Source organism: Macrosteles quadrilineatus, unplaced genomic scaffold (genome assembly GCF_028750875.1).
Source record: "Macrosteles quadrilineatus isolate MER2022 unplaced genomic scaffold, UCM_ALF_1.0 Scaffold_4__1_contigs__length_99947679, whole genome shotgun sequence".
NCBI lineage: Eukaryota > Metazoa > Arthropoda > Insecta > Hemiptera > Cicadellidae > Macrosteles > Macrosteles quadrilineatus.
In genome coordinates this window covers 27,847,748-27,875,212 of record NW_026542597.1, presented here as the reverse complement: position 1 = coordinate 27,875,212, position 27,465 = coordinate 27,847,748, and the positions used below count along the sequence as shown (strand labels likewise).

Sequence of the window (27,465 nt, the reverse complement as noted above, 5' to 3'; positions counted from 1 at the left end):
AGGCTTTAAAAATATATCTAACCTTCTTTCAACGTGTAATTAGAAGGGGCTCTTTTGTTCTAAGGACAGCCAATAACATACTTGCATACTTGTACTTTTAAACAGATTTTACAAAAGTAAAAATGTACTCTCCCAATAGAAAATTACCTATAAAATTGTACAAGAATCAACAAACACGTTTTTATGTTTTGTAGGTACAGTTAATTTGTTATTTATTAAAAATGTTATGGACTCAGCACCACGATTACGTTAAATTTCTATTTTGTGCAAGCACATTTCCATTTTCAATCGATTTCAGACCTAGCGCTAGGCTGTCTGAAGCGTCAGGTGTAATAACAGGTTTAAAGCCAATCACATGACAATAGAATAGGTAACAATTAAACTGCTGCAACAATGAGGGCAACAATCAGCTGATGGCGTTGTCAAGGGAACGAAGAAACAAGAAACTGACGGGACGGCGGATTCCTCAGTCGCGCTGCGAACATCGTAGGGGAAGGTGGCTTAGCTCGATCCGGCTTGTGATTCACCTTTGGAAAGTACGATTTTTCCTATTTTCTGTGATGTACTCTTTTAGGTCCATACAAATACTAGAATCCTACTGCTGATAAAGGTATGAGCCAAGAATACGATAGCCAATTTAAAAAGTTGCACTTCTGGGTTCCTTATAAAGTTGTAAAGTTGCACTACTGGGATTCCTTATAAAGTTGTTGAATTATTTTTTAAACTGGTTCTATTGAGTAATTACTTCTTAAATCAAATGTCGTTTTAATTGAATATGTTTTGCGCATTAACCTAATGATAACGATTATTAAATGATTATAATAAGTTGTATCTCAATTTTAACTGTAGAACATTATTTGTGATCATTTCCGTATTACACAGACCTTATAAACAGTAGTTTACGCTACGATCGCGTAAATATCGCGTCCTCTAAAATCAAATAATGTTGATATTTTGACACATTCGTGGTTTCTCTTGTATTTTATGGATCATTCAATTATCAATCCCCATTTTTAGTATTTTAGTAAAGTAATTTTCCCTATTTAGTATTACTGAATGAGACATTACTGAAATGCAGATTGATTTCAGCATCCATCTTCAAAAATGCTTTCATACACTTGTGTTGGATTTAATTTTGTAATAAAAACTAATAATACCGACTTATATACTGTACATCTAGTAGTGTGAAAGATAAACTCAATCTGAAAACAGTTTCTTTCTGGTCCATAATGCATCTTTCAGAATTCGTTGTAAAAATGGCCGGCTCTATTCATCATAGCTTAGTTTAATCAGTAACTGTTGCTGGTTTCACACCTTTCAACGGAATCTACAAATAGATATAGATACCGAAAGACTCGCTGCAGACAATGAATTTTCAACAGTTTCATGTTAGAAGTGTATAAAAGTGGCATTGCAAAATATAACTATATAAATATAAGAAAATCCCTAAGGAAATGATATCACATCAATGATAACATTGGGTAAACAGTATTTCTCTTTGATTTTACACCCGCACAAGCAGGGAAAATTGTATGTTCCAGGGTTGGATCCTAAAACATCCGGTCAGAAATCATTGATTTTTATTCGGAAAAGCTGCAATTTCTCCACTGTTAGCTGTCCAATAGTCTTAATATCAGAGTTAATGTGATTAAATTACAACTTTTTTGTCTCTTGTAGTTTTTTTATTTATGTTTTTCTTTAAATATTTAGGATTAAAACACAAAAACCTACGCCATTTTGAAACGATACAAATTAGAAACTTGATACCCAATACCGTAATACATCTTGTTATTCCACATGCACTTACAAAGTTTGAATTTAATACCTCGGGAAGTTCTTAAGATATGATAAATTATGTAAAAAACAAACACACAGACGGAAAACTGAGCTCTTTAGGACATGTGTTTGTATCAACTTTCTTTCTTATTTTTACCTCTACAATCATGTATTTAAATATTTTACCATAATTTCTGGATATCCTGTATTTTGCGGATATTATTCAACAAAAATCGTCGCTATCCTATACTTTGTACCTCTCTCTAATACCTTAATACTTTTACCACCTAGTAGCTGGGACGCCACCGTCCCCCCAGTCTAAAATAATAATACATACGGCAGTTTGATATGTAGATCCTACTCAACCATTTAACATTTCACCCGTATCGCGTGTGATTGAATGATTGTTAACGACTTTAATCTTCCCCTCTAGTTCACCCTCCTAGTCCTTTGTCTAGATTGCAGTTTCAGCTCAGAATGGTGTTTCTTAAACTAATAAGAGTTTCACAAATTGATATTCTCACCATAGCTGCGGTAGGCCAAATACGCAACTTTTATCAAATAATTTATCACAATACTGTATTTTCCAAATTGATCATTTGAATTAGCACATAGTTAACTGAATGTATGATTTTTATCTTGCACGTTCCATAACGCTTTGCGTTATTGGTTTGAACATTTAAAACTGTGGCAATTTAATGTTTCAACAACTTTTCTTATTCAAAAGAAGTGATTGTTCGAGGTACAACAGAGCCATTTTTATCAGTGTTAAATTCTTTAAACAATTGTATTTTGGAAAATTGAAGTAAAAATTATCATCTCATTTTATGAACGATCAAAATCGAACCGTTTGAGAATCTTCAAACTGGGATTACCACTTCTCATCATCAAGTAACGAGAGTTGTGTCATCTTGCGGTATTATTTCGTCAATTTCTAAAAATATATGAAAAACAAAGATGCCACGATATTTTGTTTGAAATCGTAACTAAATGAATAATTTAGTAAGTTCAAAATGCAACGTAAAGGTTTTTAAATATTTCTAACTAGTTATTGTAAATTGCTCAATCGATGCCAAAAAACATAGTACTGTAGGTTTTAAATTAAATTCATTTGAAAATTTCAGTTTATTACACCTTTTATTATGATAATGACTCACAGATTCGTAAGGGTTGAGAGTATCGAATTTTCTTAAAAAGCTTCACTTTATTTCCTCACAAATATTTACTAGGTATCGAACCTTTCTATTTGGTGTACTTACACTCAATAATAATATTTACTCAGCAATTGCCTATTTTTAGCATTTAAGATCAATCTAGTATCAATACAGGTAAACCCTTGTATCAAACAACTGCCACAGCCTATTCGATTGATCGCTACAGCATAACCTATATACTATCTAGTATATCATGTGGGCCGTGGCGAAGATCCTGCAGACGACTTCACTGCCAACGCCACCATGATCGCACTCCGACACACCATGCCGCATATCTTCATACTTCTCGGTAAGCATGTAATATTACGTCTGCATGTTAAATTCTTTCTACGATTTATTGTTTTCTGAACATAATATAAACTCTAACTGAGTAAATGGTTTGTTAGCTAAACTTTCACATTTTCGTATATACGGAAGTTTTTTTCCTTCGGAGGAATTTCAATTTTACAATATATCACATAACAGTAAAACAGTTTTTTTTTTTATCCAGATGAATAAAATAGTATGAGCACAACAATTAGTTTGACATAATTACAAATCATTTGTTTCATTTTATTAATGTTTTAACTTTTTGTCAGTGAACCCCCACGACTCATGCGTACTCCGACTCATGATAGTAATGCACGTTTGAATTTTCAATCCTCTTTAGTAGACGATAAATAAATATGCTTGTATCACACTAAGGAATCTTACGCTTGACAAATCAAGATCCCCAATTTGCAAAATACTACACCAAACCTTCAAGTAGCTTAACGATATCCAGGAAGAAAGTCTAAGTTTAAGGTCAAGGGTGACGGAAGTTCGTGACAATGTTAGAGAATCTTTCGTGTCCATGTGAGCCATAAATTAATGTATGAAATTAGGTCTCCCAAGCATCTTTATCTCGGTTAGAATATTATAAATATTTTTAAATTGTATGTTACACGTTTTATTTTGAACCTAAACTTAAAACTATAAGTTGGTACAAACGAATTGTTTGCTTTAAAATCGGAAGATTCAGTTTAATGTGGTATGGTTTAATTTCGAGGTTTTTGTAACAATCGCTATAATTTTTCGCACTTTTAATCTGGAGCCGACACTACTAGTTTTTAGTCCTAATCAATTGTCACTTAAAAATTTGGTCTATTCCTTTTCGCTGTTAGGGAGTTTCTATTAAGTGATTTATTTTTTGTCACACACCCTTTCATTTTTCCTTAGCCCCCTCCGGCTAAGGACCGGCCCCTCCTTATCCATCAGTAGTTATTTAAAGGGTTGTCTTTATTGTTAGTAGTTTGAAAATTGATTTTATTTAAGTTAAATACAGTAACAGTACTGGTATTTTTCTCCACAATTGTACAAACTTATTTAATTTCTAATCTTGAGTTTAGTGACCGAGCGAAACCAAGGTTGAGATATTCGCTAGGTTCTAAAAGACACTGTTTGCCCGAGTTAAAGTGAACTAAATTTTTCTTCATATATTCTTTAAATTAAATAACTTACAAGTTTAACTTCATTTAAGCAGTAGATTCACTTTTCCCTTATATACCATAAATATTTATAAATTTTCCCTTATATACTATAAATATTTATAAATTGATTCAGCACTGTCGTTTACCTCAAAGGAAGATCTTTTCTTGGTGCGCTAATTTCATTCCTAACCTCTCCATATTTCTTTGCACTCCAGGCATTCCAGTTTCCTTACTTAATGCATTAGAAGCTTTATGTTTTATACCCTCTATCTGTTTGTAGGGATGGTCCGATACCTAAGCGCGGACGCCCATCCTTCGCCGTTGGACACCATGGCTGACGTCACTAACGACTTTGGAGTCTGCGTTCTTCAGGTAGTCCATAAACACAATTAGTTTGCAACCTTATACAGGGTGAGTTTTAATTGTCCCCCCCCCCAACTTTTTTCTACATTTTTTCAAATATCAACACCAGACCACTTCCAAACATTGTTGGGTAGTAAGTACTTCATTTTGACAAGGTCGCCATTTCCGGCCGCCATCTTGGATCCGCCATATTGGATGCAAAATTTTTTTTTCAAATGTAAAGGTGGGGTTGTGACCCATTATTTCGAACTAAATTTTTACCCTGATTACAATGCCGCAAACCGTTTAAAAAAATCTTGATTCATTCTAAAGTTATGAGGGCTTTTTAAAACTTTATTTTTAGCCCATTTTAACATTGTGCATTTACAAACTAAGACCATAATCTCAAAATAGTGCTAGATAAAGATAAGTATACACTACCAGTAATTGTCGACCTATTTTCACTTGGTTATGACTGATGTATTTTTTTCGGCCGCCATCTTGGATCCGCCATTTTGAAATGTGATAAATTATTTTAAATATGAAGGGGGGGTTGTGACCCATCATTTCGAACTACCTTTTTAAGCTGAACTTAATTCCATGATCCGTTTTTCATTTTCATTTTTTGATTTTGAAATATTGACATTTTTAACAAAAAAATTTCAATATTTCATAAATAAAACTTGATAACAAAAAATGGATTGCGGCATTGTCTTCAGCTTAAAAAAGTAGTTCGAAATGATGGGTCACAACAACCCCTTCATATTTAAAATAATTTATCACATTTCAAAATGGCGGATCCAAGATGGCGGCCGAAAAAAATACATCAGTCATAACCAAGTGAAAATAGGTCGACAATTACTGGTAGTGTATACTTATCTTTATCTAGCACTATTTTGAGAGTATGGTCTTAGTTTGTAAATGCACAATGTTAAAATGGGCTAAAAATAAAGTTTTAAAAAGCCCTCATAACTTTAGAATGAATCAAGATTTTTTTAAACGGTTTGCGGCATTGTAATCAGGGTAAAAATTTAGTTCGAAATAATGGGTCACAACCCCACCTTTACATTTGAAAAAAAAATTTTGCATCCAATATGGCTGATCCAAGATGGCGGCCGGAAATGGCGACCTTGTCAAAATGAAGTACTTACTACCCAACAATGTTTGGAAGTGGTCTGGGATTGATATTTGAAAAAATGTAGAAAAAAGTTGGGGGGGGGACAATTAAAACTCACCCTGTATGGTTATGGCATATTATTTGGTAGCTGGTGGTGGCATATTATTTGGTGGCATATTATTTGGTTTTATGTGAGTGTTGAACCAAAGATTAAAATATCCCTTTGGGTTTATCTTTCATGGATCAGCTTAAGACAACTTTAAAGGTTACTTCCGACTGATTCATGTATAGGGTGTTATTTGCTAAAGGTTACGATCTGTACAAAGGCATGTACGGCACAACTCCACTTGCTCAATTTGGACGTGTTCAATCTAAAAAGAATAGGCCTACTTGGGGGTTTGTTGTTTATGATTTGTTTCTCGCTATTTAAGAAAACTAAATTATCTAATTAAATAAATTGCTTGTCCTAGAAGTAAGACATGGAATCAAAGATTAAGTCGTAAAAACCATCTTAAAATAACGCATTTAGAATCAGCACCTATGAACGTCCCTAACATGAAACTCATAATTAATTAACAGTCGATTTTACAATAGGTAGAATTAAAAGCATACTAGCACTGTTTACAATCAATAATTTTAACGATGACTCCAGACTTCGATAAAGTTAGGTAAGTAGACAAATAAAATTCGTCGTTTTAATTCTCGTTTTTTCACGTATTTCAAAACCATACAAGTGACTCAAAACTATCACTCAAAAATTCGGAGGAAACGCAAACATAGACGTTAATATGTGTTATTCGTATGTACAGTATTATCTTTGACTATTACAACTATACAACAAAGTACTATACAACTTAAAGTACTTAATTACTTAAGTATCTAATAGTCAATGGTATTATTAAGTTTTTATTTTGCAGTGTACATTGATTCCTATTCCACTACTTAATTTGATTTAGGCATAGTCCACGCCATAAAGTAAATATATTGCTTTTTGGTTTTATATTTTCAATATTCAGTCGTTCTTATTAAATGAGGTTTTTTTTTAAAATTTATGACTAAATCAACTCATATGCTTACTAAAACACGTTAAGAGTGTATATGAGCGAGGCTGGCTGAGGGTATAGAACGAGGGACTTCATTCCTGGATGCACGGGTTCAAATCTAGCCAAATACAAATGATTCAACTTTAAGATTATGGCTGGATAGTTTGGATATCACTTATCTAGAAAACAAAAATATAGTTTCTCTAGCGTGGCAATCTTTCTGTGTAACAGCAAAATATCAATATTAAAAGCTATAAAATTATTAGTTCTATTGACATTCAAAACACCGTGCGAATATCCGCATGAAAATCGTCCATCACAAAATAACTGTACCAATTAATTAAAGCTTCTCGTATTTACAGTTGTTGCAAATGATTCTTCCACATAAAATAAAAATAGGTCTATAATCGTTGGAAGTGACGAATGCCGTTATTGCCAGGAAACCCTTGAAGTCTGAAGTGCGTCAAAGTTATAAAACATCTGTAATGGCGAGGAAATGAAGAAATAACTGGCAACAACGTTCCCACGAAACCGCTTCCTTCACTTCACACAACAGTTGTTGATTGTGCGAGCAAAATGTGAATTATACAAGAAACAGTTGAGTGTAATCACTGCACTGCAAATAATTTCATCATGTCGAGTTAGTTTTTTTTAGATATGTTCTTTTGATTTTTTAAGTTAATTATTTGTTGTGGCGTAGTTTTAATATTGGTTTGGGAATTGAGCTGGTCTAATGGTTAGAGATCGGGACTTCAGTCCCGGGTTCAAACCCCCCCAATTCACTAGGTAATGGATTATATCTAAGTGATAACGCCGCAATCCCTAGGTCTAGCCCGGGGTAATGTGATAAACAACCCCGGGCTCGTGCCTAGCGTCCTAGGACAAAAAAGTATCATTGGTTTACAGCCCATACGATATTAACAAAATATTAGGAATTCAGGATGGAACGGATATTAAAAAAATCAAACCACGTATACGTTTTTTTAACTTTTTTTACAATTTGAAATAAAACAAGAGCATTTTACATCTCAGGATTACACTATATTCCTAATTATTTCTAAACACACGCCTCTAAACCATTAAACTACCTTCTTCTATAAGTGAAAAGATTTTTCTCTTTCAGAGAAAAAGTACAGTATATTTTTTTCCAAATTATAATATCTTATAAATACAACTTTACTATAATGAGATAATTAAAACGTAGTACAAAGTATCAACATTGTTATTCGTATTAACTTTTTATTCTTCTGGATGTTAAACATAAACATCTTGAGTCGTTATTTTTTGCGTTCTTTATCCATCAGAGGGGACATTGATGGCGATTGAATGTCCCCAGATTTTATATTATATGTACTCTGTGGTTACCAATGTATGTTATGTCGTACTAATAGATAGTTATATTTGGTTAAAACGGTTTTAAACCGGAAGAGTGGTTTCGAAATAACTCAAAATTATTCTCTGCTGATCCATAAAGATGACAAATCTACAACAGAGAATATGTTAAGTAAATACATTTTATAAAGACAATAATAGGTTTTTTACATACCTCAGTCAAATAGTCCAATAAATGATATAGCACATAAGCTTACATGTTTCGTTGCGAAGACAACATTTTCAAAGCTCGCAACTCGTCAAAAACGAGCTTTGAAAATGTTGTCTTCGCAACGAAACATGTAAGCTGTTGTGCTATATCATTTATTGGACTATTTGACTGAGGTATGTAAAAAACCTATCATTGTCTTAACAATATAGTCCAGGGGCCAAAAACATGAATTTTAATTTAAAAACCCAAAACAAACTTTTGTTGTACCTTATAATGCGGCTGATAGTCCTATAACAAATAAAACGTGATAGTATTGTTTTGGGCGTGTACACTTGGTTCTCAAAAATTTTTATCTGAATGTACATTTTGCAACATTAGTCGTTGAAGGTGATCGTCTAGACTTGTTATTCATTTCGTGATAATGAGACAGCTGTTGACATTGTTGAGTTCAGTCAATAGTTCCCCGTGAGGTTCGTCACCCCGTCCGATCTATATTGTCGAGAGCAGTGGGGAATTACAAGTTTACAATGCTTGATTGGGCCATTGACTTTGGATAGCAACATTTACCATCGTTGTGAAGTGTTAAGTTTCACATTCAGTTTGAAAGCGCTGATGGAGAATAAGTGGTTTTGTATTTTTTATGGTGTATTTTACAGTGTACGCATTGTTATTTGGTTATAATATCAAAGGACAGTAGTGTAGAATTAAATTACTCCATTTGGACGCAGGACTGGACTAATGTTATTTCGCAATAGATTCGTCGTCAGTAAATAAATAAATAGATACTACTAAAATAGGTAGTTGAAGTGTGAGGGTCATTCTCCGTAGTTATCTTGGTTACCAACAATAGACCTTCCAACAATGCAACTTTCGAAAAAAAACTTGCCAACTGTTATTTTTTAACAACAACAAACAATGTAAACGTCCTTCATTTTGAAGCTTCCGTAGAAATATAAATTACATCAATGAAAACTTTAAAAACAACCAAAAAGAAAATTCCAACATCAAACGATATAATTTCCAACAGTTAAATTCCACCAACTAAATTTGCTCCAATCAAACTTCCATCTATTCTTGGACTACTAAAAATTAAATTGCCAATCAATTAAATCAAATTAAATAACTCCCAAGAATATAGCTACAAACAATCTTCAAACGACATAACTTTAAACTAAAGAATAACAAAAAGTGACTATAAACTGAAAGTGAAAATTAAAACTTAAATAATTCTAAATATGTTTTATAATAATACAGTACCTAGTAACAATTCCAACAATTGAAGATTGACAAACCTGCAAAGGGAGTATGTTCTATGATAAAATTGCTGGAACCAAACTCATAAACATGCAGGTTTGTCCAAATGCAACAACTCCGTTCTGTATTCTTTTTTATATACCGCTAAATATACAAACTCAATATCGTAGTCTGCATCGTCAGTCAATACCGTCTATGCAGTTGATTGAGCATAATCCATCCTGTGCATGCAATACAAGTGACAAAATGTTACTGCGCTTAGAGTTGCACGATTCTATTTCTAACCTAAAAATGAAATGAATGAAACGCTTGCCCCATAAAGTATGTATATAAAATAACAAAACCTATATAAAACAATGAGAATTAACCTTGAAATTGTCTTCACCTTCAATAAACATAGTACAAAAAATGTATGTATGGGAGTAAGTTACCGGTAATCATTGACTTGGAATAGTGCAAACGTATTTCTTATCTTATTGTAAAGTATATAAAGCCTATTTTGTTTCTGTTTCACGTTGGTGACGTTTGAATGAGATGACGTCGGACTGCATATTTCTCTCTTAATAATAGAATTCGAATTTATAATTTTTTACTTTACTTTTCAATATGGTACAGGGTATGTTCAATATATATATATATACATTTATTTGGTTTATAAGTATCACATAAAACCAGAAAGTTAATTGTCAAAGAATAAAGAGAATACAACAAAACGTGCTATACATAAACCTGAGGGAATCGACTTTAAATTGTCTTTCTGATCCATAAAGACGATAAATCTATATGGAAATATATTTAATCCACGATTACTAGAAAAATACCGGTATGGATCATAAACATGAACAAATGACGTTTTTGGCCCGAAAATAAACATTATTTAACATTGCTTAAATGGAACTGCCAAAACATATGTTCAATGCTATTAGTATAGGATTCGGGCCAACAACGTCATAGTTTATGTTTATGATCCTGATCCATACAGTACCGGTATTTTTCTAGAATCGTGATTTAATCTATGATTAAACTAGAACAAGTGTCCCCTCTTAAAAGTTAGCTGAACTGAACGCTGAACTACAAAAAATATATATAAAACATTTAAGTTTAATCTATTGTTAAAATGGATCACGATTAGTTTCTTATCCACCATGTGTTAGCTAATATTGAAGAAGACCTGCGAACGACTGACCTGCAATCTGCAATCTCGGGTCATAAACATAAACATAACGGAGTCATGTGGGTGCTACAAGTCAGCTGGTGGCTAGAGCGGTGATTTGGTGATTTGGACACGACGATTATCATTGGGCAGCGGGCATAATGAAAGCGAACATTAGGGTCGCATGTGGGATGTTTATGTTAGACCATTGATTTCGTAACATGGTTAAGATCGTCCTCTATGCACCAGATGTAGCAATTTCTTTTCGTTTCAACAAATAGTACCGGTAATTGGTAAATAAACCATTTGTGGTGGAAAATGTCAAATGGCCCGTGGAAAATAAGAGAATGACCATTAATTTTTATTACATGTCTTGTTTTCGCTGTTTTAGAAACGTGTGACCATGGACTTGAATAAAAGGTTTCTTATCTTAATGTAAAATTTGATGCCAGTTTTCATAAGTGTTACATGTTGGTGTCATTTGGATTTAAGAGCCTTTTCTTTGGTTAGTTTTCCCCTAGGAATCGTAATTGTTAACTGTTTGTTTCCTGTTTTTTGTAAACAAGTTCATTACAGATACAAACTCATGTTTACAATGACAGAGAAAAGCAAAACTAGTTAAGTACACAAAAAGAGAAAACATTAAGACAAAACATTCACAGAAAAGTATGCCAAGTCAACTCTCACCATTCAAAGTCTTTGATTTGAGAGCATGTTTCAAAATTACTCGGGGTATAAAATATTCATAGTTTCATAATCAGCTGATTCATTGGAATCCATCAGACTTACCTCTTCCTAGTCATCTTACTAATATTATAAATCTGAAAGTTTGTGAGTTTGTGTGTATGTTTGTGTGTGTGTTTGTGTGTGTGTTTGTGTGTGTGTTGCTCAATCACGCATAAACTACTGGACGGATTGGGCTGAAATTTGGCATGATGATAGCTCACATTCTCGATTAACATAAAAGCATATTCTTATCTCAAAAACCCTTTCGGGCTCCGCCCCAGTGGCTCTGTAGTTCCCCATGTTAATCTTATGATTTTTCAAATTTAAAAGGAATTAATGAATCTTAACAGCTGTTTCAATTAAACAAGTTGGTTCTGTTCTATGATGTTCAATATAGCATAAAAGTTACAAGGATTACCAACAGGGTGCAGCACTATTAATTTTTTTTTTTAATTTATGACAACAGCTAATTTCCAACCAAAAGGTGAGTGAGCGTAGCGAACGAACTTCAACCTGGAGGCGAGTTAGCGTAGCGAACGAGCTAACCTGAAGGCAAGTGAGCGCAGCGAACGAGCTCCAACCTAAAGGTGAGCGTAGCGAACGAACTTCAACCAGGACGTGAATGAGCTATGCGAATACTTATGAAGCTAAACGGGGCGAAGCCCGCGGGTACAGCTAGTTCATTATATTTTCTAGCTAGTGAATATATAAGGATAAGACTTTATAGCACAATTTCTAGAGACACATTTTCCTACAGACGTGAACTGTCATTCGGCCATGGTCACTGTTTCTTGCAATCTGAGCTTCATGGTTATCTATTTAGAGGTTATATTTGCCGTTTACACATGCTTGTTTAACCTTGTACAATCAGTATATCAAACAGCTGATTTCTGCCTCGAATCTACCTTTAGTCTCCTTAGGACTAGGAGACATCAAAACAAACTATTTTATTATCTTGGGAGTTTGTTTGTTGAGAGTAAAATACTATTGATGCAGAAAGAATAAGTAATTCTGAATTTTGGTTGCTGGGGCGAATGAAATTATATCAGTCAAGTTATATCATAGACAAATAGAATTAACTGGGCACACTGCTGGGAGCGCCATGTGCGCTACGTAACTACACGGCACTCCTAGCGGTGTGTGCCAGAACCTATGATAATCGCAGCACGGCTGACGGTCTATTAGTTAATTCTATTTGTCTATACAACGATACAATGATTTTATTCGGCCAATCAACAATGGTCTATGGTTATACAGTATATATGTATAGGTAATAAACTAAAATGAGGAATGGATTAACAAATGAATGGACTATTTTTGTTTGAAATCTATATATTTAAACAAATTTGTTAGATTTTTGTATTCAGCAATTTGACCCCTAATATTTATTTTTATAGGCGTATTGGGTATAAATTTAAGGCTCTTGTCCTCTAGATGTGCCTTTTGTGGGTTTTGGATGATATCCCGTGAAAGCCCTATTGGCCTTAAAGCAATAAAGCCCTATAGGCTTTTAAAATTTCAGAGTTTGTACCGAATTCTGTTGTCAATCATCTGAACTTTTCCAAGTTTGCATTTGTTTACATAAAAACAGATGACCATAATACAATTTTGTTTACATGCATGTGAAAATGGGGTTATCGTTACTAGTTGGTGATGTTTTAGTGAATTCAAGTAAAATATTGTAATGTTAATTATTTGTATGTAATGTAAAGAAGAAAATTACGTTAGATTTTGTGTTATATAGGATTTGCAATGGAAAATTGTAAATTAATTCAAATATATCACACATTTTAAAGTCACAAAGTGACACTGGCTGCTGGTATGTATACTGATAATATTTTTTAACAAATGAACAAAATCAAATTTTTTGTTTGATTTTACTTTTAAAGTGGTAATTATATTTTATAAAAACAAAGATCTTAGTCAGTAAATAAAAAAGCTCACCTCATTCATTCAACGCTCAAATTCACCCCGGTGTACTATGATCCTAAATATTGAATCCAATCTATATTTTTGAGAAATATAACAAAGCAAATGTTTCAGGGCATTACTTGAAATAACGTATTTATTAAGTAATTTTGTATTTTATAAACCGTAATAATACATCTGTATAATATAATACAGTTAATATAATAATATTGATAAAACTAATGTAACATCACACATAGTACGCATGTATTTTAACATTTTAAACCTATAATAATATAAAAATACCCCCGTCACAGCAAACCTGCATACTAAGCGAATTTCCATTCACCAGGCTCGATTTATACTAAAATATTCCCTATAAATTTTCAGATTTATTTCCTATTTAAATAACATTAATTTTAGTGAGTAGTTAGGTTTGCTGCTACGGGAAAGATGTTGAGGTGTGTTTTTTCAATTGAAATATTGATATCTTAGTATGAAATAAGCCAAATTGCCAAATTTAATTGAAATATATCCATAAACAAGCAAACTAGAACAGTTTATTTAATCTCCATAAGAATAACATGGGAATTTTAAATTTACAATTTCTTTAATTTTCTCCGTAGTCAATGAACATTCAAAAAAACTTCAATATACTAAATTATTTGTTTTTTTAAGCTCTTCAAAATGGTCTAGAGAGAAATTTAGAAATTTAAAGTTTTTAGGGTCAAAAATGAGAAAAACCCATTTTTACCCCATAAAACCCCCCATAAAACCCTGATCCCATGGTCCGATTATGCTGGTTTGCGAACTCGTTAAAATAAATGTAGGTTTACACGTTTGTACCAAATTTCATCAAAATCGGATCAATTTTGCTCGAGTTATCGCGCTAACGGACACATATATAAATAAATATATATATATATATATATACTAGCTGACCCGGCGAACTTCGTATCGCCTAAGTTATAGGTTTCCCCTAAGACAGACCGATGGAAAGTACCGTTACGTTTAATTTTCAAGATGATCTCGTTCGCATCGCTCAATCACGTCCTGGTTGAAGTTCGTTCGCTACGCTCACTCACCTTTGGGTTGGAGCTCGTTCACTACGCTCACTCACCTTTAGGTTGGAGCTCGTTCGCTGCGCTCACTTGCCTTCAGGTTAGCTCGTTCGCTACGCTAACTTGCCTCCAGGTTGAAGTTCGTTCGCTACGCTCACTCACCTTTGGGTTGGAGCACGTTCGCTACGCTCACTCACCTTTAGGTTGGAGCTCGTTCGCTGCGCTCACATGCCTTCAGGTTAGCTCGTTCGCTACGCTAACTCGCCTCCAGGTTGAAGTTCGTTCGCTACGCTCACTCACCTTTTGGTTGCAAATTAGCTGTTGTCATAAATGTAAAAGAAATAATAGTGCTGCACCCTGTTGGTAATCCTTGTAACTTTAATGCTATTGAACATCATAGAACAGAACCAACTTTTAATTGAAACAGCTGTTAAGATTCATTAATTCCATTTCTCATAAGGTTAACATGGGAAACTCCAGAGCCACTGGGGCGGAGCCCTTTTAAGAATTTCGAAACGGGAAATAGTTTACGTCCGATTCGCATACCTACAGAATTTACACACCAAATTTCATAACGATCGGTGAAGTCGTTCCGGAGGAGTTTGCAGACAAACACTGTGACACGAGAATTTTATATATTTGATATAAATATATATATATATATATATACTACCAGAGTACCCGTCCTTCGTACGGGGTTGGTATATAAGTTGGTAAAAGACGGTATACTAATGGTATTACACATGTACCATAGCCATAATGTTCTACCACTTCACCCTAACAACAAAGAAAAATAAATTATTACGAATTCACAAAAAATCACAAATTATTAATGACATTAAAAACAAAAACATAACTGTAAAAAATCCTACTTTGACAGTTCTCATTGCGTACCACAGTTTTTTGTTGCTGCTTAGTTCAAATTAGCTGTTACATAAATGCAAAAAAATATAGTGCTGCATCCTGTTGGTAAATCTTATACCTTTTTAATGCTTTTGCATATCATAGAACGAACTTTTTAGTTGAAACAGCTGACAAAATTCTTTAATTCCCTTTAGATATGAATACTCATAAGGTTAACATGGAGAACTACAGAGCCACTGGGGTGGAGCCCGAAATGATTTTTGAGATAAGAATATGCCTATATGTTAATCGAGAATGTGAGCTATCATCATGCTAAATTTCAGCCCAATCCGTCCAGTGGTTTATGCGTGATTGACCTTCAAACAAACAAACAAACAAACAAACAAACACACAAACTTTCACATTTATAATATTAGTAAGATATGAATTTGAACGGATGGTGTTTTGGGCCTCTGGGGACCTCAAAACGAAAAAGTAAATCGGTCCCGGGTCTAGGTCTTACCATGAGACCTACGGTAATAGCTTATTCCCTATATGGGAAATTCGCTAACAACTGCATTTGGAAATTTAAAATGTTTGATACGTATGAAAATTACCGTATTAAAATGTTATAGCCTGCAAACGTTAAAATGTTCCGCAGTAAGGTTTAACTACATATAATTTTTTTTTTCAGGTCAAAATTGTGTCCAAACTTTTTACATCAAAATGTTATAAATATTCAAAATTACACTTTTCATAAACATATTTTACTGGTTAGCTTGCACAATTCAATCAAAATGTTTCTTTTATCAAGGGAAATCAAAACCAGCGCTTCCGGGCTGATATTGACTCGCTTTGTTGCTTACCCTTTTGTATACACTTGCACAGCCTGATAACTTTCCCGGGTGACACTTCCTCATCCTTTACACATCAAAGGAACACTGAGGAATTTATAAATACCTTAGTTATTTATATCATACTATTACGGTTCAAGAAGTTTGAATAAGTGTTCATCAACATTCATCAATTATGGATTGAGAAAAGGCATCCCTTATTTAGTGGTCTCCATGATGGTAATTCTAATTATTTTGACATTTTTGTTTTATTCAACCGTGTATAATGATCATACCTAAAAAAAAAAAAAAAATAGAAAATCTTGTACACTTTGAAATGGTGTATTGAGCTTTTAACACTATCAGTAGTCTTCTACTGTATGAATGAAGCCACTGTTCACATCTATTATCACTTTATAGCTCACTTCTGTAATCCATTTTAACTAATTTATCATGGTCTTCAGGGTAGAATCGTTTGTTACTGGTATGGCTGAGGCTGACGTTTCGGTATCGCAGGCAGTAATTAACTGAACCCTACACATTTTTATTTCATGACTACACAAAAAAATATTTGTAACCTAATCCATCCTCTGGGTTTTCTTCAGATCATCGCGTCTCCCAATGTCAACACTGTGTTTTCACCGTACGGACTGATGTCGATGGCTCTGCTGGTATATGAAGGAACTAGAGGACAAGCGGCCGCAGAAATATACAACACTCTCCACCTTCCGTGGCACAGGGACATCGTGCGCATCGGCTTCCGAGACCTTCATAGGTATCTCAGGGTAGGACTTCTCTCAATTATTGAACATTCCTGCTAGTTTAAATGGTGTAATTGATCAGTTAGTCAAATAAACCAAGATAGTGATAATGATGTATATTAGCACTCAGGTCCTATAGTATCATCATATTGAAGGATTTAAAGCCATTCAACATCTGTAAAAGCAAGGTGTACTAATCAACATTATTTTCACTCTGTAAAATTTTGGCAGAGATATTAGTTCTTTAAACGATCATCATTATTTGCTATCCATGAATTTACACAAGAGACTGTTCTTGAAAATAAACTACTGCAGTGTATTAATATTAATAACCTCGATGCATCTACTTGACTAATTAAACCATTTACTACCAATAATAAACCATTTTATTAATAATAATAATTCAGTGTGAAATATGATGAAAAACTGTAAAATATTATCCATTATAGTGTTGTAAATGGTGTTAAGGAGTAAATTTTATATATAATTAATTTTTAAATTACTTAACTCAGCATTTGTGTGTATTTTTCAGAGCTATTTCTCCAGCGAAGGCTTCCTCAAAGGTTTGGTTTTGAGCAAACCAAATGTTACTCTAAGAAACAGTTATATTAAAGTTTTAAAATTTTATGGTTTTCAATCGGACACCTCAATAACACAACCAGTTTTCACTACTCAAGCGTCTGTTGGAAATAGAGAGAAGAGTAATGAAACAGTGACAAACATTCCTGAAACAACTGCACCAGACCTAACAACACCAGTGACAACTATGATACCCAAAACAACAAAACCAGAAGAAAATGAAACTATAGTTCCAACAACATTGGCTTCAACCACGGAAATCCTTATGGGGACTGGGAAACCACCAACTCAGCCAGATATTCTATCAATGAGAGGTCCTGAAGATGAGAAAACAACCGTACCTGCAACTACAATTCCTACAACCGTTGTGACCACTACAAGAGAAACAACTGAAGCCAAACCAGAAGAATCACCAGCAACCACTCTACAACCAACAAAAGAAGCGGCCACAATAACTACCATAAAGGAAGAATCAACAACAAAAGATGCACAAACAAGTTTTGATGATGTTCCTTCTACAACAGCATCAGACAAAGAAACATCAGCGACTCAAGAGACTGAAACAGAATCCTCAATGCCAGAGGTGAATGTTGTAACAATGATAAATGTACCTGCATCCGAACTGGAGAGTATGAATATGATGATGGATACAGCTAACGACACTGATCCATCAGACGGAAGTTCAGATAGTCCTGAAACTGAAACTGAAAAAGATGGAGGAAAAACAACGATATCAGACTTTGTTACGATCTCAAATGAGATTTCAACAAAGGAGATTTTCACTGAGGTTACAAAAACCGAGACCGTTACTTTGTTTGTAGATACAACACTTCCGATAGAAGAGGTAACCCTTTTGACTACTCCAGTTTCGGAAGTTTTTACAGACAAGAACACACCGATGCTTGAAGCTGTTATTTTAATGGAAGAAAGTGCACCTGACTTGCAAAAAATACAGTTTACAACGGATAGTACCTTGAATAAGCGAGCAACAGATTCAAATCCTGTACTCAACGATTTGCCAAAACCGAATATTACGACAAATTTAAACACTATGTATTCAATATTGCACAAGAATAGTACAACTGAGTCAAAAAATCAATATAATGTAGAGAATCAATCCTGGAGCATAATGGACAATAAAGACCAAATGATGGTGGAATCTATTTTAAGTAATTTGATTGATAGCGATGTGAATGGTAGCTATCACAATTTGGAAAACAACGGTACAGAAACGTTGACTGATTCGAATGATGTAGAATCTAGTGATGACAACGCTGATGAAGTGGTCGGTTTTCCAACTTTAGAACCTGACACAATCATTTTCCCCTCCGTTACCCAGTCAAGACCACGACGATCTGTGCAATGTAAGTAGACCACAAGTAGACTAACATGTTAGTTTTACACTTTGGGTAGCTGTCAAATTGAAAATTTAAAAATCAAGTCTGGTATGGTATGTATTTTAAATACCCTAAATTTACCAAAAGCTTTATGCGCACACTGACTTCCATTAAGGGTAAATTAAATTGCTTTTACAGTCCACTACACATACATCTTTTATTTTTATTCCTTACATATTATCCCCTTCCCCCCTTGTTTATTCCAAATTAAGATGGTATTTGGTCTAAACAGAAAGTTTTACAGTATTCTTAAATGGTTTCCTGTCCAGACTTGTTTCAGTTCGATATCTTCCTCCCTTCAACGCCCATTTCATAAAGCTCACAAAAGCAACATTACACAATAAATTGGTTTGCATTACAACAACAAAGACTTACATTTATTATTTCATAAAGCGTACAAAAAGCGTAAAAAATAGAATATTTCATAAAACTGGCTGGGTAGCCGAGTGGTTAATGCTCGCCTAACAATCAAAAGGTTACCGGTTCGATCCTGAGAAAAGTCTGTACCTTCACTCATATTTGGATTGAAATACATAACTAAAGGGTCAGGCCTGCGATTATTATGTGATGTGCTATGGGCCTGAGAGGTAGTTGCACCTCCCCCCCCACCCAAATTGATATGAATCATAAAATGAATGACAGTTTAGATTATAGGTACCTGTTAAAGGTATTATAACCATATTTTATATATTTTACAGCAGCCCAATCTGTGAGTAGCGCAATTAAATAAAGCTGTCTTTTAGCAAATATCCCATACAATGAATAAGCTATTATTGTAGGTCTCATGGTAAGACCTATTGATTTACTTTTTCTTTGATGTCTCCAGAGCCCACAAACACCATCCGTTCAAGTTCATATAATATGTGTGTCTGTTAATTGTGTTGAAAGTTTGTATATTCAAGAAATATCAATAATTCATATCAAGCGCTCCCTGTTGGTGACTTGATGTAACTATGCCCATTTTCATCTTGAAATTTGAACCTACAAAATTATAATTGAATGGGTTGTCTACTTCTACCAAAAGTCACAGCCTAAACTTAGCAATATTTTCTTACATTCACCCTGTTTACAGATGATAATCCTCAGTCGGCCAGTTTGGGTAACTGGGTGGGTTCTTCAGGCTGGTACCCGAGCCCTACAGATCAATGGTTCTGGACATTTACTGGTGACAAGCTAGTACCTGTGTTAACCTACACTGCCTTCATGCCTTACGTTGACTTGCCTGCCTTGAGAGCGACGGCTCTACAACTACCACTGGACGTAAGTCACTTCATAGTTAACAGAATTTTTTACCGAACATGTGAAAATGCATTAGACACAAGGAACAATACAATGCATTAAGTTCCACGATCAATGTGGCACATCATGATAAAAAAATACAGTTAGAAAATATAGGCTTAGTACGTAGATGATTTATAATATTTTACGGATTATTGCAGACATTTTCTAGCATGGTTAGTAAAAGTTTTGGGATATAGGAATGTGATCTGGTCCTCATATGAGAATGTACCTAAAACATAAATTGATTAGAACCATTGAATATGTATAGTCAATGTTAGAACACAACCAAACCAACATTTTTGCTGTGCTGCTTAAAGGTGGCAAATTTCTTTTGTTATTACAAACCTAAAGTTCTGTACACATAGCGTAAATGTTGCTAAGAGTGTTCTACCTCTACTAAAAAGTTACCCTTCTGATATAGTCAAAAAAGAAGAAAGAGTTTTAATATTTAAGTAGTCTTAGGTTGATATTTGACACCTATTCTGCAGGATGTGCGTTACTCGCTAGTAATACTTCTGCCGAAACAAGCAAGAGGACTGAAGCAGCTGCTGTATTCTCTGCAGTGGTGTCCGCTGCGGAGTATTATGAAGCAGTTCAAACAGACCCCCGTGTACGCTGTGGTGCCTACCTTTACAATAGTGAAACATATAAACTTGACACCGGCACTTCATAAGGTGAGGATTAACACTCGTATAAAGTAAGTTTTATTAACATTTCATCAAGGTGGATAATCTGTCGTTCTAATGATAAAATAAATTGTCTGGGATTTATAGCACAACTAACTAATCTAAAGTTAGGAGTTCTAGGTAATTGAAGCAGGGCCGTTGGTGCAAGAGGTTTTAGTTTTAGGTTTGCTGGGGACGCAAGGAAGAAAAAACATTCCACAAAAGGAAGGTGGAGGGAGGGTGCAATTATCATCTCTCTTCCCATAGCAAGGTCACGTTCAAACTTTTGGCCTGGTTGATGTCTTACAAAAAATGTACAACACAATCTTGATGTTTATTTATTCCTTTAAGGGTCTTTTTTATAAGGTAGTAGAATGAAAAAATATACTAGAATAATGGAATATAATGTAAGTTAGTTGGCTAAGTTCAACCACCAAGATGTGGTAGAAACATGTTTTTTTACATATTACTTCTATTTTTAAAATTGACTTTCATATAAATATGTAAACATTTTCCAGCTAGGTGTGCGGAAGATTTTCGATGGTTTTATGGCCAATTTATGTGAGATGTCTGATGAGCCAAACCTTTACGTCCGGAGTGTGGAGCAAGTGATCACCATTTCTGTGCAGAAATATTTCACAAACCAGAACTGTAAGTATGTTTGGTGAGTGTATTAGCTTTGAATATTGATAGAACTACAGGCAGTTTTTTTTTTTTTTTTTTTTTTTTTTTTTTTTTTATCAAACTGGAGTTCAAGTGAGCTATCAACAGATTGAGCTAATTTTAATTACTGATTTATGTTGTATTACTTTTTAAACATGTAAAACTGATATATAGCATCTTTTACACAACATCAAATATCTAAATATCTCAGTGTCATTAAATGAGGTGAAAAATATATATTTTAACACTAGTACAATCTGTGACTGGCTTGTTATGGTCCTTTTTAGTAAAAAATTATGACAGCTGATCCATATCGCTAGGATGTCTACTTCAGTATTCAAAAGTCAGTGGTAGTTTCATATTTCATTCAGATCACAGAGTCATATATTGTATACCGCCTTAGGCTCGTGTGAAAGCCCGCAACTTGGAGGGCCCTTGATGCAAAATACAAAACATTTTTTTAAGTCTGTTAGTTTTACATCAATTATGTCAATGATGCAGAAAAATGGAGTATAGATACTATAAATTTATAAATTGAGATTTTTTCCAGTTCTTATTTTGAGATAGGTATTAGTATGGTTTTTAAGGGGCCCCACTCTGAATTTTTGCGCTGGTCCACTTACCACCCAAAGCCAGCTCTGATCACATAACTCCTTCTCATGCTTAGTTAAACTATAATTTACTGTATTATAATTTTACTTTCTAAAATAAAGTGTACCAAGTTCCAACCACATTTCTTGAGACAGTTTGCTGTAAGTACGTGGGTATAGGCCAGAAAGATGGCCCTGAGAACCATGATACCATAACAGTTCCCGCTGTCAAGGTCAAGGCACCAATTTCCGTTGCTGAGGATCCTTGATATTTCACTCTGTCACTCTCGCTCGTGATGTTTCCGCAGAGCAAAGAGTAGCAAATTTTTCATGGATACCTCTTTCACACAAAAAGTGTTTTACTTTTGACCATTGATTGAATCAAACATTCAATTCCCTCGTTTAAGTTATAGAATTGACTATTGGAGACTGAAGTTGACATCCCTTCTATATGGACCAGTTGTTGCCAATTTTTTACTGAAAAGAACGTAGTTGTGCATACAATTCTATTTTATACCTTATCTTTTATTGCTGGTCAGCAGTTGATGGGTCATAACAGTTGCTATAGCTCACCATAGGTCATTCAGTTAGTTTTACTTGGTAAAAAAGTGTATTTAACAAAATTTAGTAATTTAGATCAGCGCAACCTGTCGGTGGCTCACATCAACTACAACAATTTTGATTGAAATTCGGGACGACAAATTAAAAATGGGGATGCAATTTCTAGTTTTATCAATCAATAGTGAAAGGTTATAGCCCACTCCAAAGTGAAAATGAACTTAATTGAGTTAAGCCTTCAATAAAATGTGCTGCTGGTAATTATTTATTTATGTCGTATACACCAACTTTTAAACCTAGTTCTAAGAGGTGAACTTAATTTTAACTATAGCACCCCTTACATCGTCATCTATTGTAGTATCAATGGATTCAGAAAATTCAATTCTTACAGTAGATCACTCTGTGAGATGGCTCATTCAACTCTATTCTATTTTGATGGCTACAGCTAGTCCTTATAGATATGGGATGTCTACACTGCTATCTAAAATGTAGTACTATAAAAGTAAGATTTGACACTTTCTAAAACCATTGGCTTTGGCTAAGGCAAGTAGACTTGTAAAATCCTATTGTAAAATCTTAAGACTATTTTGATAGTTTTTGTATTTGTCAATAATTATAACCTCAACAGCCCAACACCACCATCTAACGATAGCAAAAAAAGTGAGCAAATCCTGGTTGACTACAGAGATAATATAGTGAGGGAAAACCTGTTTGGTCCCGCAATGTCTGGTATTAGCTCACTGCTACCATTGAGGGGCGTTACTATGGATGTGTCCAACAAAATCCTTTTGCTGTATCATAATCTGGATTTTAATGTTCATAAAATAAGGGAAACTCGTAAAATATTGTCTAAATCACTAAAAAATCCAATGCATTGGGTGTAAAATCAGCTAGCGTTTTTTAATTACTCAACTGTTGTAAGAAATGTCTTAAGTTACATGTTAGAAGCAATAATCTCAGTGTAGATCAGCTGTGCAGCACATTAGCCGCTGTTGTTTCACATGGTTGGTCATGTGAGACAGACCAAAGCCAAGGTTGTGGGAACTTCGCAGTCATTGACTCCTCCAATCATAACTTGGCAGTCTTTGTGTCAGACACAGAATAATTACCTGACATCAATACTGAATTCTTGGACGAACTTGTCCGGGGTAGAATTATCTTGAAGCGAGCGATTGTCCTGGCTGATTTACATGTTGATAAGTTTCTTGCCATACTTAATTGCTTTGACATTTTTGTGACCATCACATACCATTGTTGGAACTGTCCTTTTACCCTAAAAAGACAGTTTCAACAATCGTATGTGACTTTTTCAGCCATCAAATGGGAACAACATCAACATTTGCAACATAACCCTGTTTTCCACTTTAGTGCTCGTCACAGACACTTGAACTGTCATTTTGACTCATTACTCATTGCAAACATCTTATATTCATGCTATAAATAAAATAAAATAAATCTTTCGACCCTTTCATACTTGGTGTATTTACACTTACATTGAAGATTATTATTTCCACACCTAAAAGAATAGATTGCAATGATAAGTCCCACTGGTCCTAATCAAGCCCTACCTGCCCATATCTGTTTATTTTATTTAATTTTTTCTTTACTAGTATAATAGTATCAAAATCTGTAATTTGTATTTTTGTTATGTATATACTCTATAAAATACTTCCTCAATGCTGTATACCTTAGTGAATGGTATAATTGTAGCACAAAAATGACAACCACAACAACATAATAATTTATTTTATATCATTAAGTTTTTTTTTATTGACTTTAAAGTCCGAATTGAATAGTTTGGATTTAAGTGGAGTTGTTTTGTACAAATCTGTTCCATATTAAATATATATAAATAATAAATATGTAGATGGTCAAATTAATACTATAATAAAAATGGTATGGTCAAATTAATATTATATTGTAAACATTTAATTATACTTCATTGAAATAAAACCTAATAAAACTTTCAAAGAAATAGGACATTTTCTAATTATAAATACTAACTAGTGGCTTGTAGGGACATAAGTCCCTTAAAAGCTCAAATGTAAAACAACTTTTTGCAATACCGGTATTTAAACAAACTCAGAATAACATTATCTATGTGTCAGAATAGGCATCCCTACACCATATCTTTTGTGTAAAAACCAGTTTGTTGTTCTTCTTTGTTTGCTTTTGTTGATGTCATTTTCAATAAATAATTTGAATCACTCCTGTGGTTTAACATGAAAAGGCAGCAAACATATCATTGTTTGTGAAAAAAAAAACTGGTTTACTAAGGTAGCTTTGGTCTTGTGGTTAATGAGGATAAATAAAAGCTTCCCTGTTTGGAATTTTAAAAATTCATTGGAGGTTCGCCTTCAGATGAATTGAAGACGCCTGCAATTTTATCTGCAGTAGGCTTATTATACGTACGACGATCCATATTTATCCTGTCTACAAACCTAAGTTCTAATTCACTGTCACCTTGTACAACCATTTCTTCCGAAGCTCTTTAGTAAATTTGTGCAAATGGATTTTCTAATAGAATTTCAGCTAGTTTTGACAATATTTCAGGTTTTAAGTCACTATTTTCTCGGCGCCTTTGACGAATTTCTGTTGCTGTTGATGTGTCAATAATGTACAATTGGCCATACACGGGGTCTTCATCATGTTGAGGCAGCAAATCTGAGATTGAACGATAAATCTGTCCTTGAATTTTGAAACAGTATGGTCCTTTTCCTGGAATATCTTTCTTACTGGCTGAAAAATAAGCAAAAGCCATCGCACTGTTGCATTGTCGAATGAATTTATACAGTTGTGGGCTCTCTTCAAACAAACTTTTAAGTTCTACATTAGTTTTTGACTGAGGAAGGTTAATAAGTCCGTTATGGCAACATGTCATAAAATGATTATTCGTTAGTTCTTCTCTAAAATGAAGAGCACTACATTGGATGCACTCTTGGTCCAGTAATCCTGCATCATGGATCTTTACATTTCTCTCGTCTACCATGGGTCTCCTATAAAGGGGTTGTAACATATCTTGATTATAAGTTCGTCATTATCTACTCTTGCTCTCCTACGCGCACTGTCATTCCTATGAACAGTTCCCCGCCTTTGTGGTATTCCCCTGGCGTTCATATTAATTACAGTACTTATAATGAAAAGAATATAACTTACTGCAGCAGCCTACATACCAAAACATCTTGAATCCCTGGTGATTTTATAAAAGTATGATCGAATATGATTACTCTACGTTGTATATTCACTGCACTAAAAAAATTTACTTACGAAGGAATGCAAATACACCATTTTAGAACCAATAACATTTATAGGTTATTTTAGTTGTATATATTTACACAACCTTAACCTTAAAATGTGTAGAAATATAAAGAAAACAACATCATTTAAAATAAACTTAAACATATGATTTAAAAATAAAAACAAAACAGAAGTTAGATTTAATTTCGACTCTTTGATTATTTATACATAATATTTATTCTATGTCGTTTATTCCTTTAACACGACAATAACGTAAAAGCATGAAAAAATGAAACTTGAGTATATGATTTAAATATAAACAAAGAATGCAGACGTTTTTCCGACTAATCTTCCATATTTCAGTTTTATTATAGTATACATTTCATAGTTGACTGGCTAAAAGTAAACCAAATGCGTGTATTGATCACTGTTTTCAAATCTGTGGCACAGCTGTTTTAATTTCAAAAGATGTAAACAAATTAAACCCCATGTTGTTTTAATGGGAAAAGTTTTATTCTGTTGCGAATTTATGGTAAAAAAATAAGAAAAATGAACAGTTTTCCCTCAAAATTCACGTCAAGACCTTTAAAATAAGACCCCTCCCATCCTTCTACGGCCATCCAGTCACTCACAATTTCTTTACAAAAATTTGACTTACGGAATTATATATATAGATTAGCTGTAACACACGGGCTTCACCCCGTTTGACATCATAACTATTAATAAAACTATTGATTGGTTAAGTTAACCTGAAATAAACAAAATACAGTGAAAGAAACAAATAATCACACCTGATTTTAATAAGGTAATAAATTGAAAGAATAACAAACAAATAAGTACAGCTGAAGTATTTTTAACATTAGGTGTATGAAAAGTTCCCTTTAGAAAGGAATTACGACCTTAAAGGGCAATTAGTGAAATAATGGATAATTTTGCGCAAGGTTTCTCGTCATGACGAACATTTTAAGTATATGGTTTATAGGGGTGTGACTTGTAGTTTTCTCAAAAGTTCATGGGTACTTTTGGCTTTGTATATAGATTTTATCTATAGCAGAAACGAATGCAAACAATTAGCAGTTTTAACAGTTTCTCATCCCCCAAGATATCGTATTGTTTGTTTATTGTTGTTCAATTTTTGAATTTTATAATAATGATTTTTTAATGTTGAAAAATGAGTTAAACCTTTTTAATAATGTAATATTTTACAACTTTTAGCAATTGGAGCCTCTCCGGTTCAAGTGGAACAGCATTTCCTAGCCACGCATCCTTTCGTCTACTTTGTTGTGGATTTGGAGACCAAAGTGGCTTTGGTCGCTGGAACTGTAGTGGATCCAACCGATCGAAACTCCTAGAAACTCCAACGTCATCCCCTCCAACACTTATCCAAGATCTCAAAGTACCTCCTCTTGTTGTTACTGGTTATATTTTTAATATTTATTTATGATGGATCAGTATTAAATATTTTGCTGTTAA

At 33.9% G+C, this 27,465-nt stretch overlaps 1 protein-coding gene across 2 annotated transcripts; it reads left to right on the top strand.

The window, feature by feature from the left end:
* The first annotated feature begins 492 nt into the window (after positions 1-492).
* On the top strand, positions 493-27,465 carry LOC128992023 (uncharacterized). Of its 2 annotated transcripts, none has more exons than XM_054415367.1 (9): positions 493-610; positions 3,178-3,279; positions 4,719-4,810; positions 16,867-17,046; positions 17,555-18,965; positions 20,071-20,258; positions 20,768-20,953; positions 21,463-21,595; positions 27,208-27,465. In XM_054415367.1, exons 2-9 carry the CDS (start codon positions 3,234-3,236, stop codon positions 27,342-27,344), a joined length of 2,373 nt encoding a protein of 790 aa, XP_054271342.1. In that variant the 5' UTR covers positions 493-610; positions 3,178-3,233; the 3' UTR covers positions 27,345-27,465. The 2 variants fall into 2 exon arrangements, with proteins under 2 accessions (XP_054271342.1, XP_054271341.1); XM_054415366.1 differs by having other exon boundaries at positions 3,105-3,279.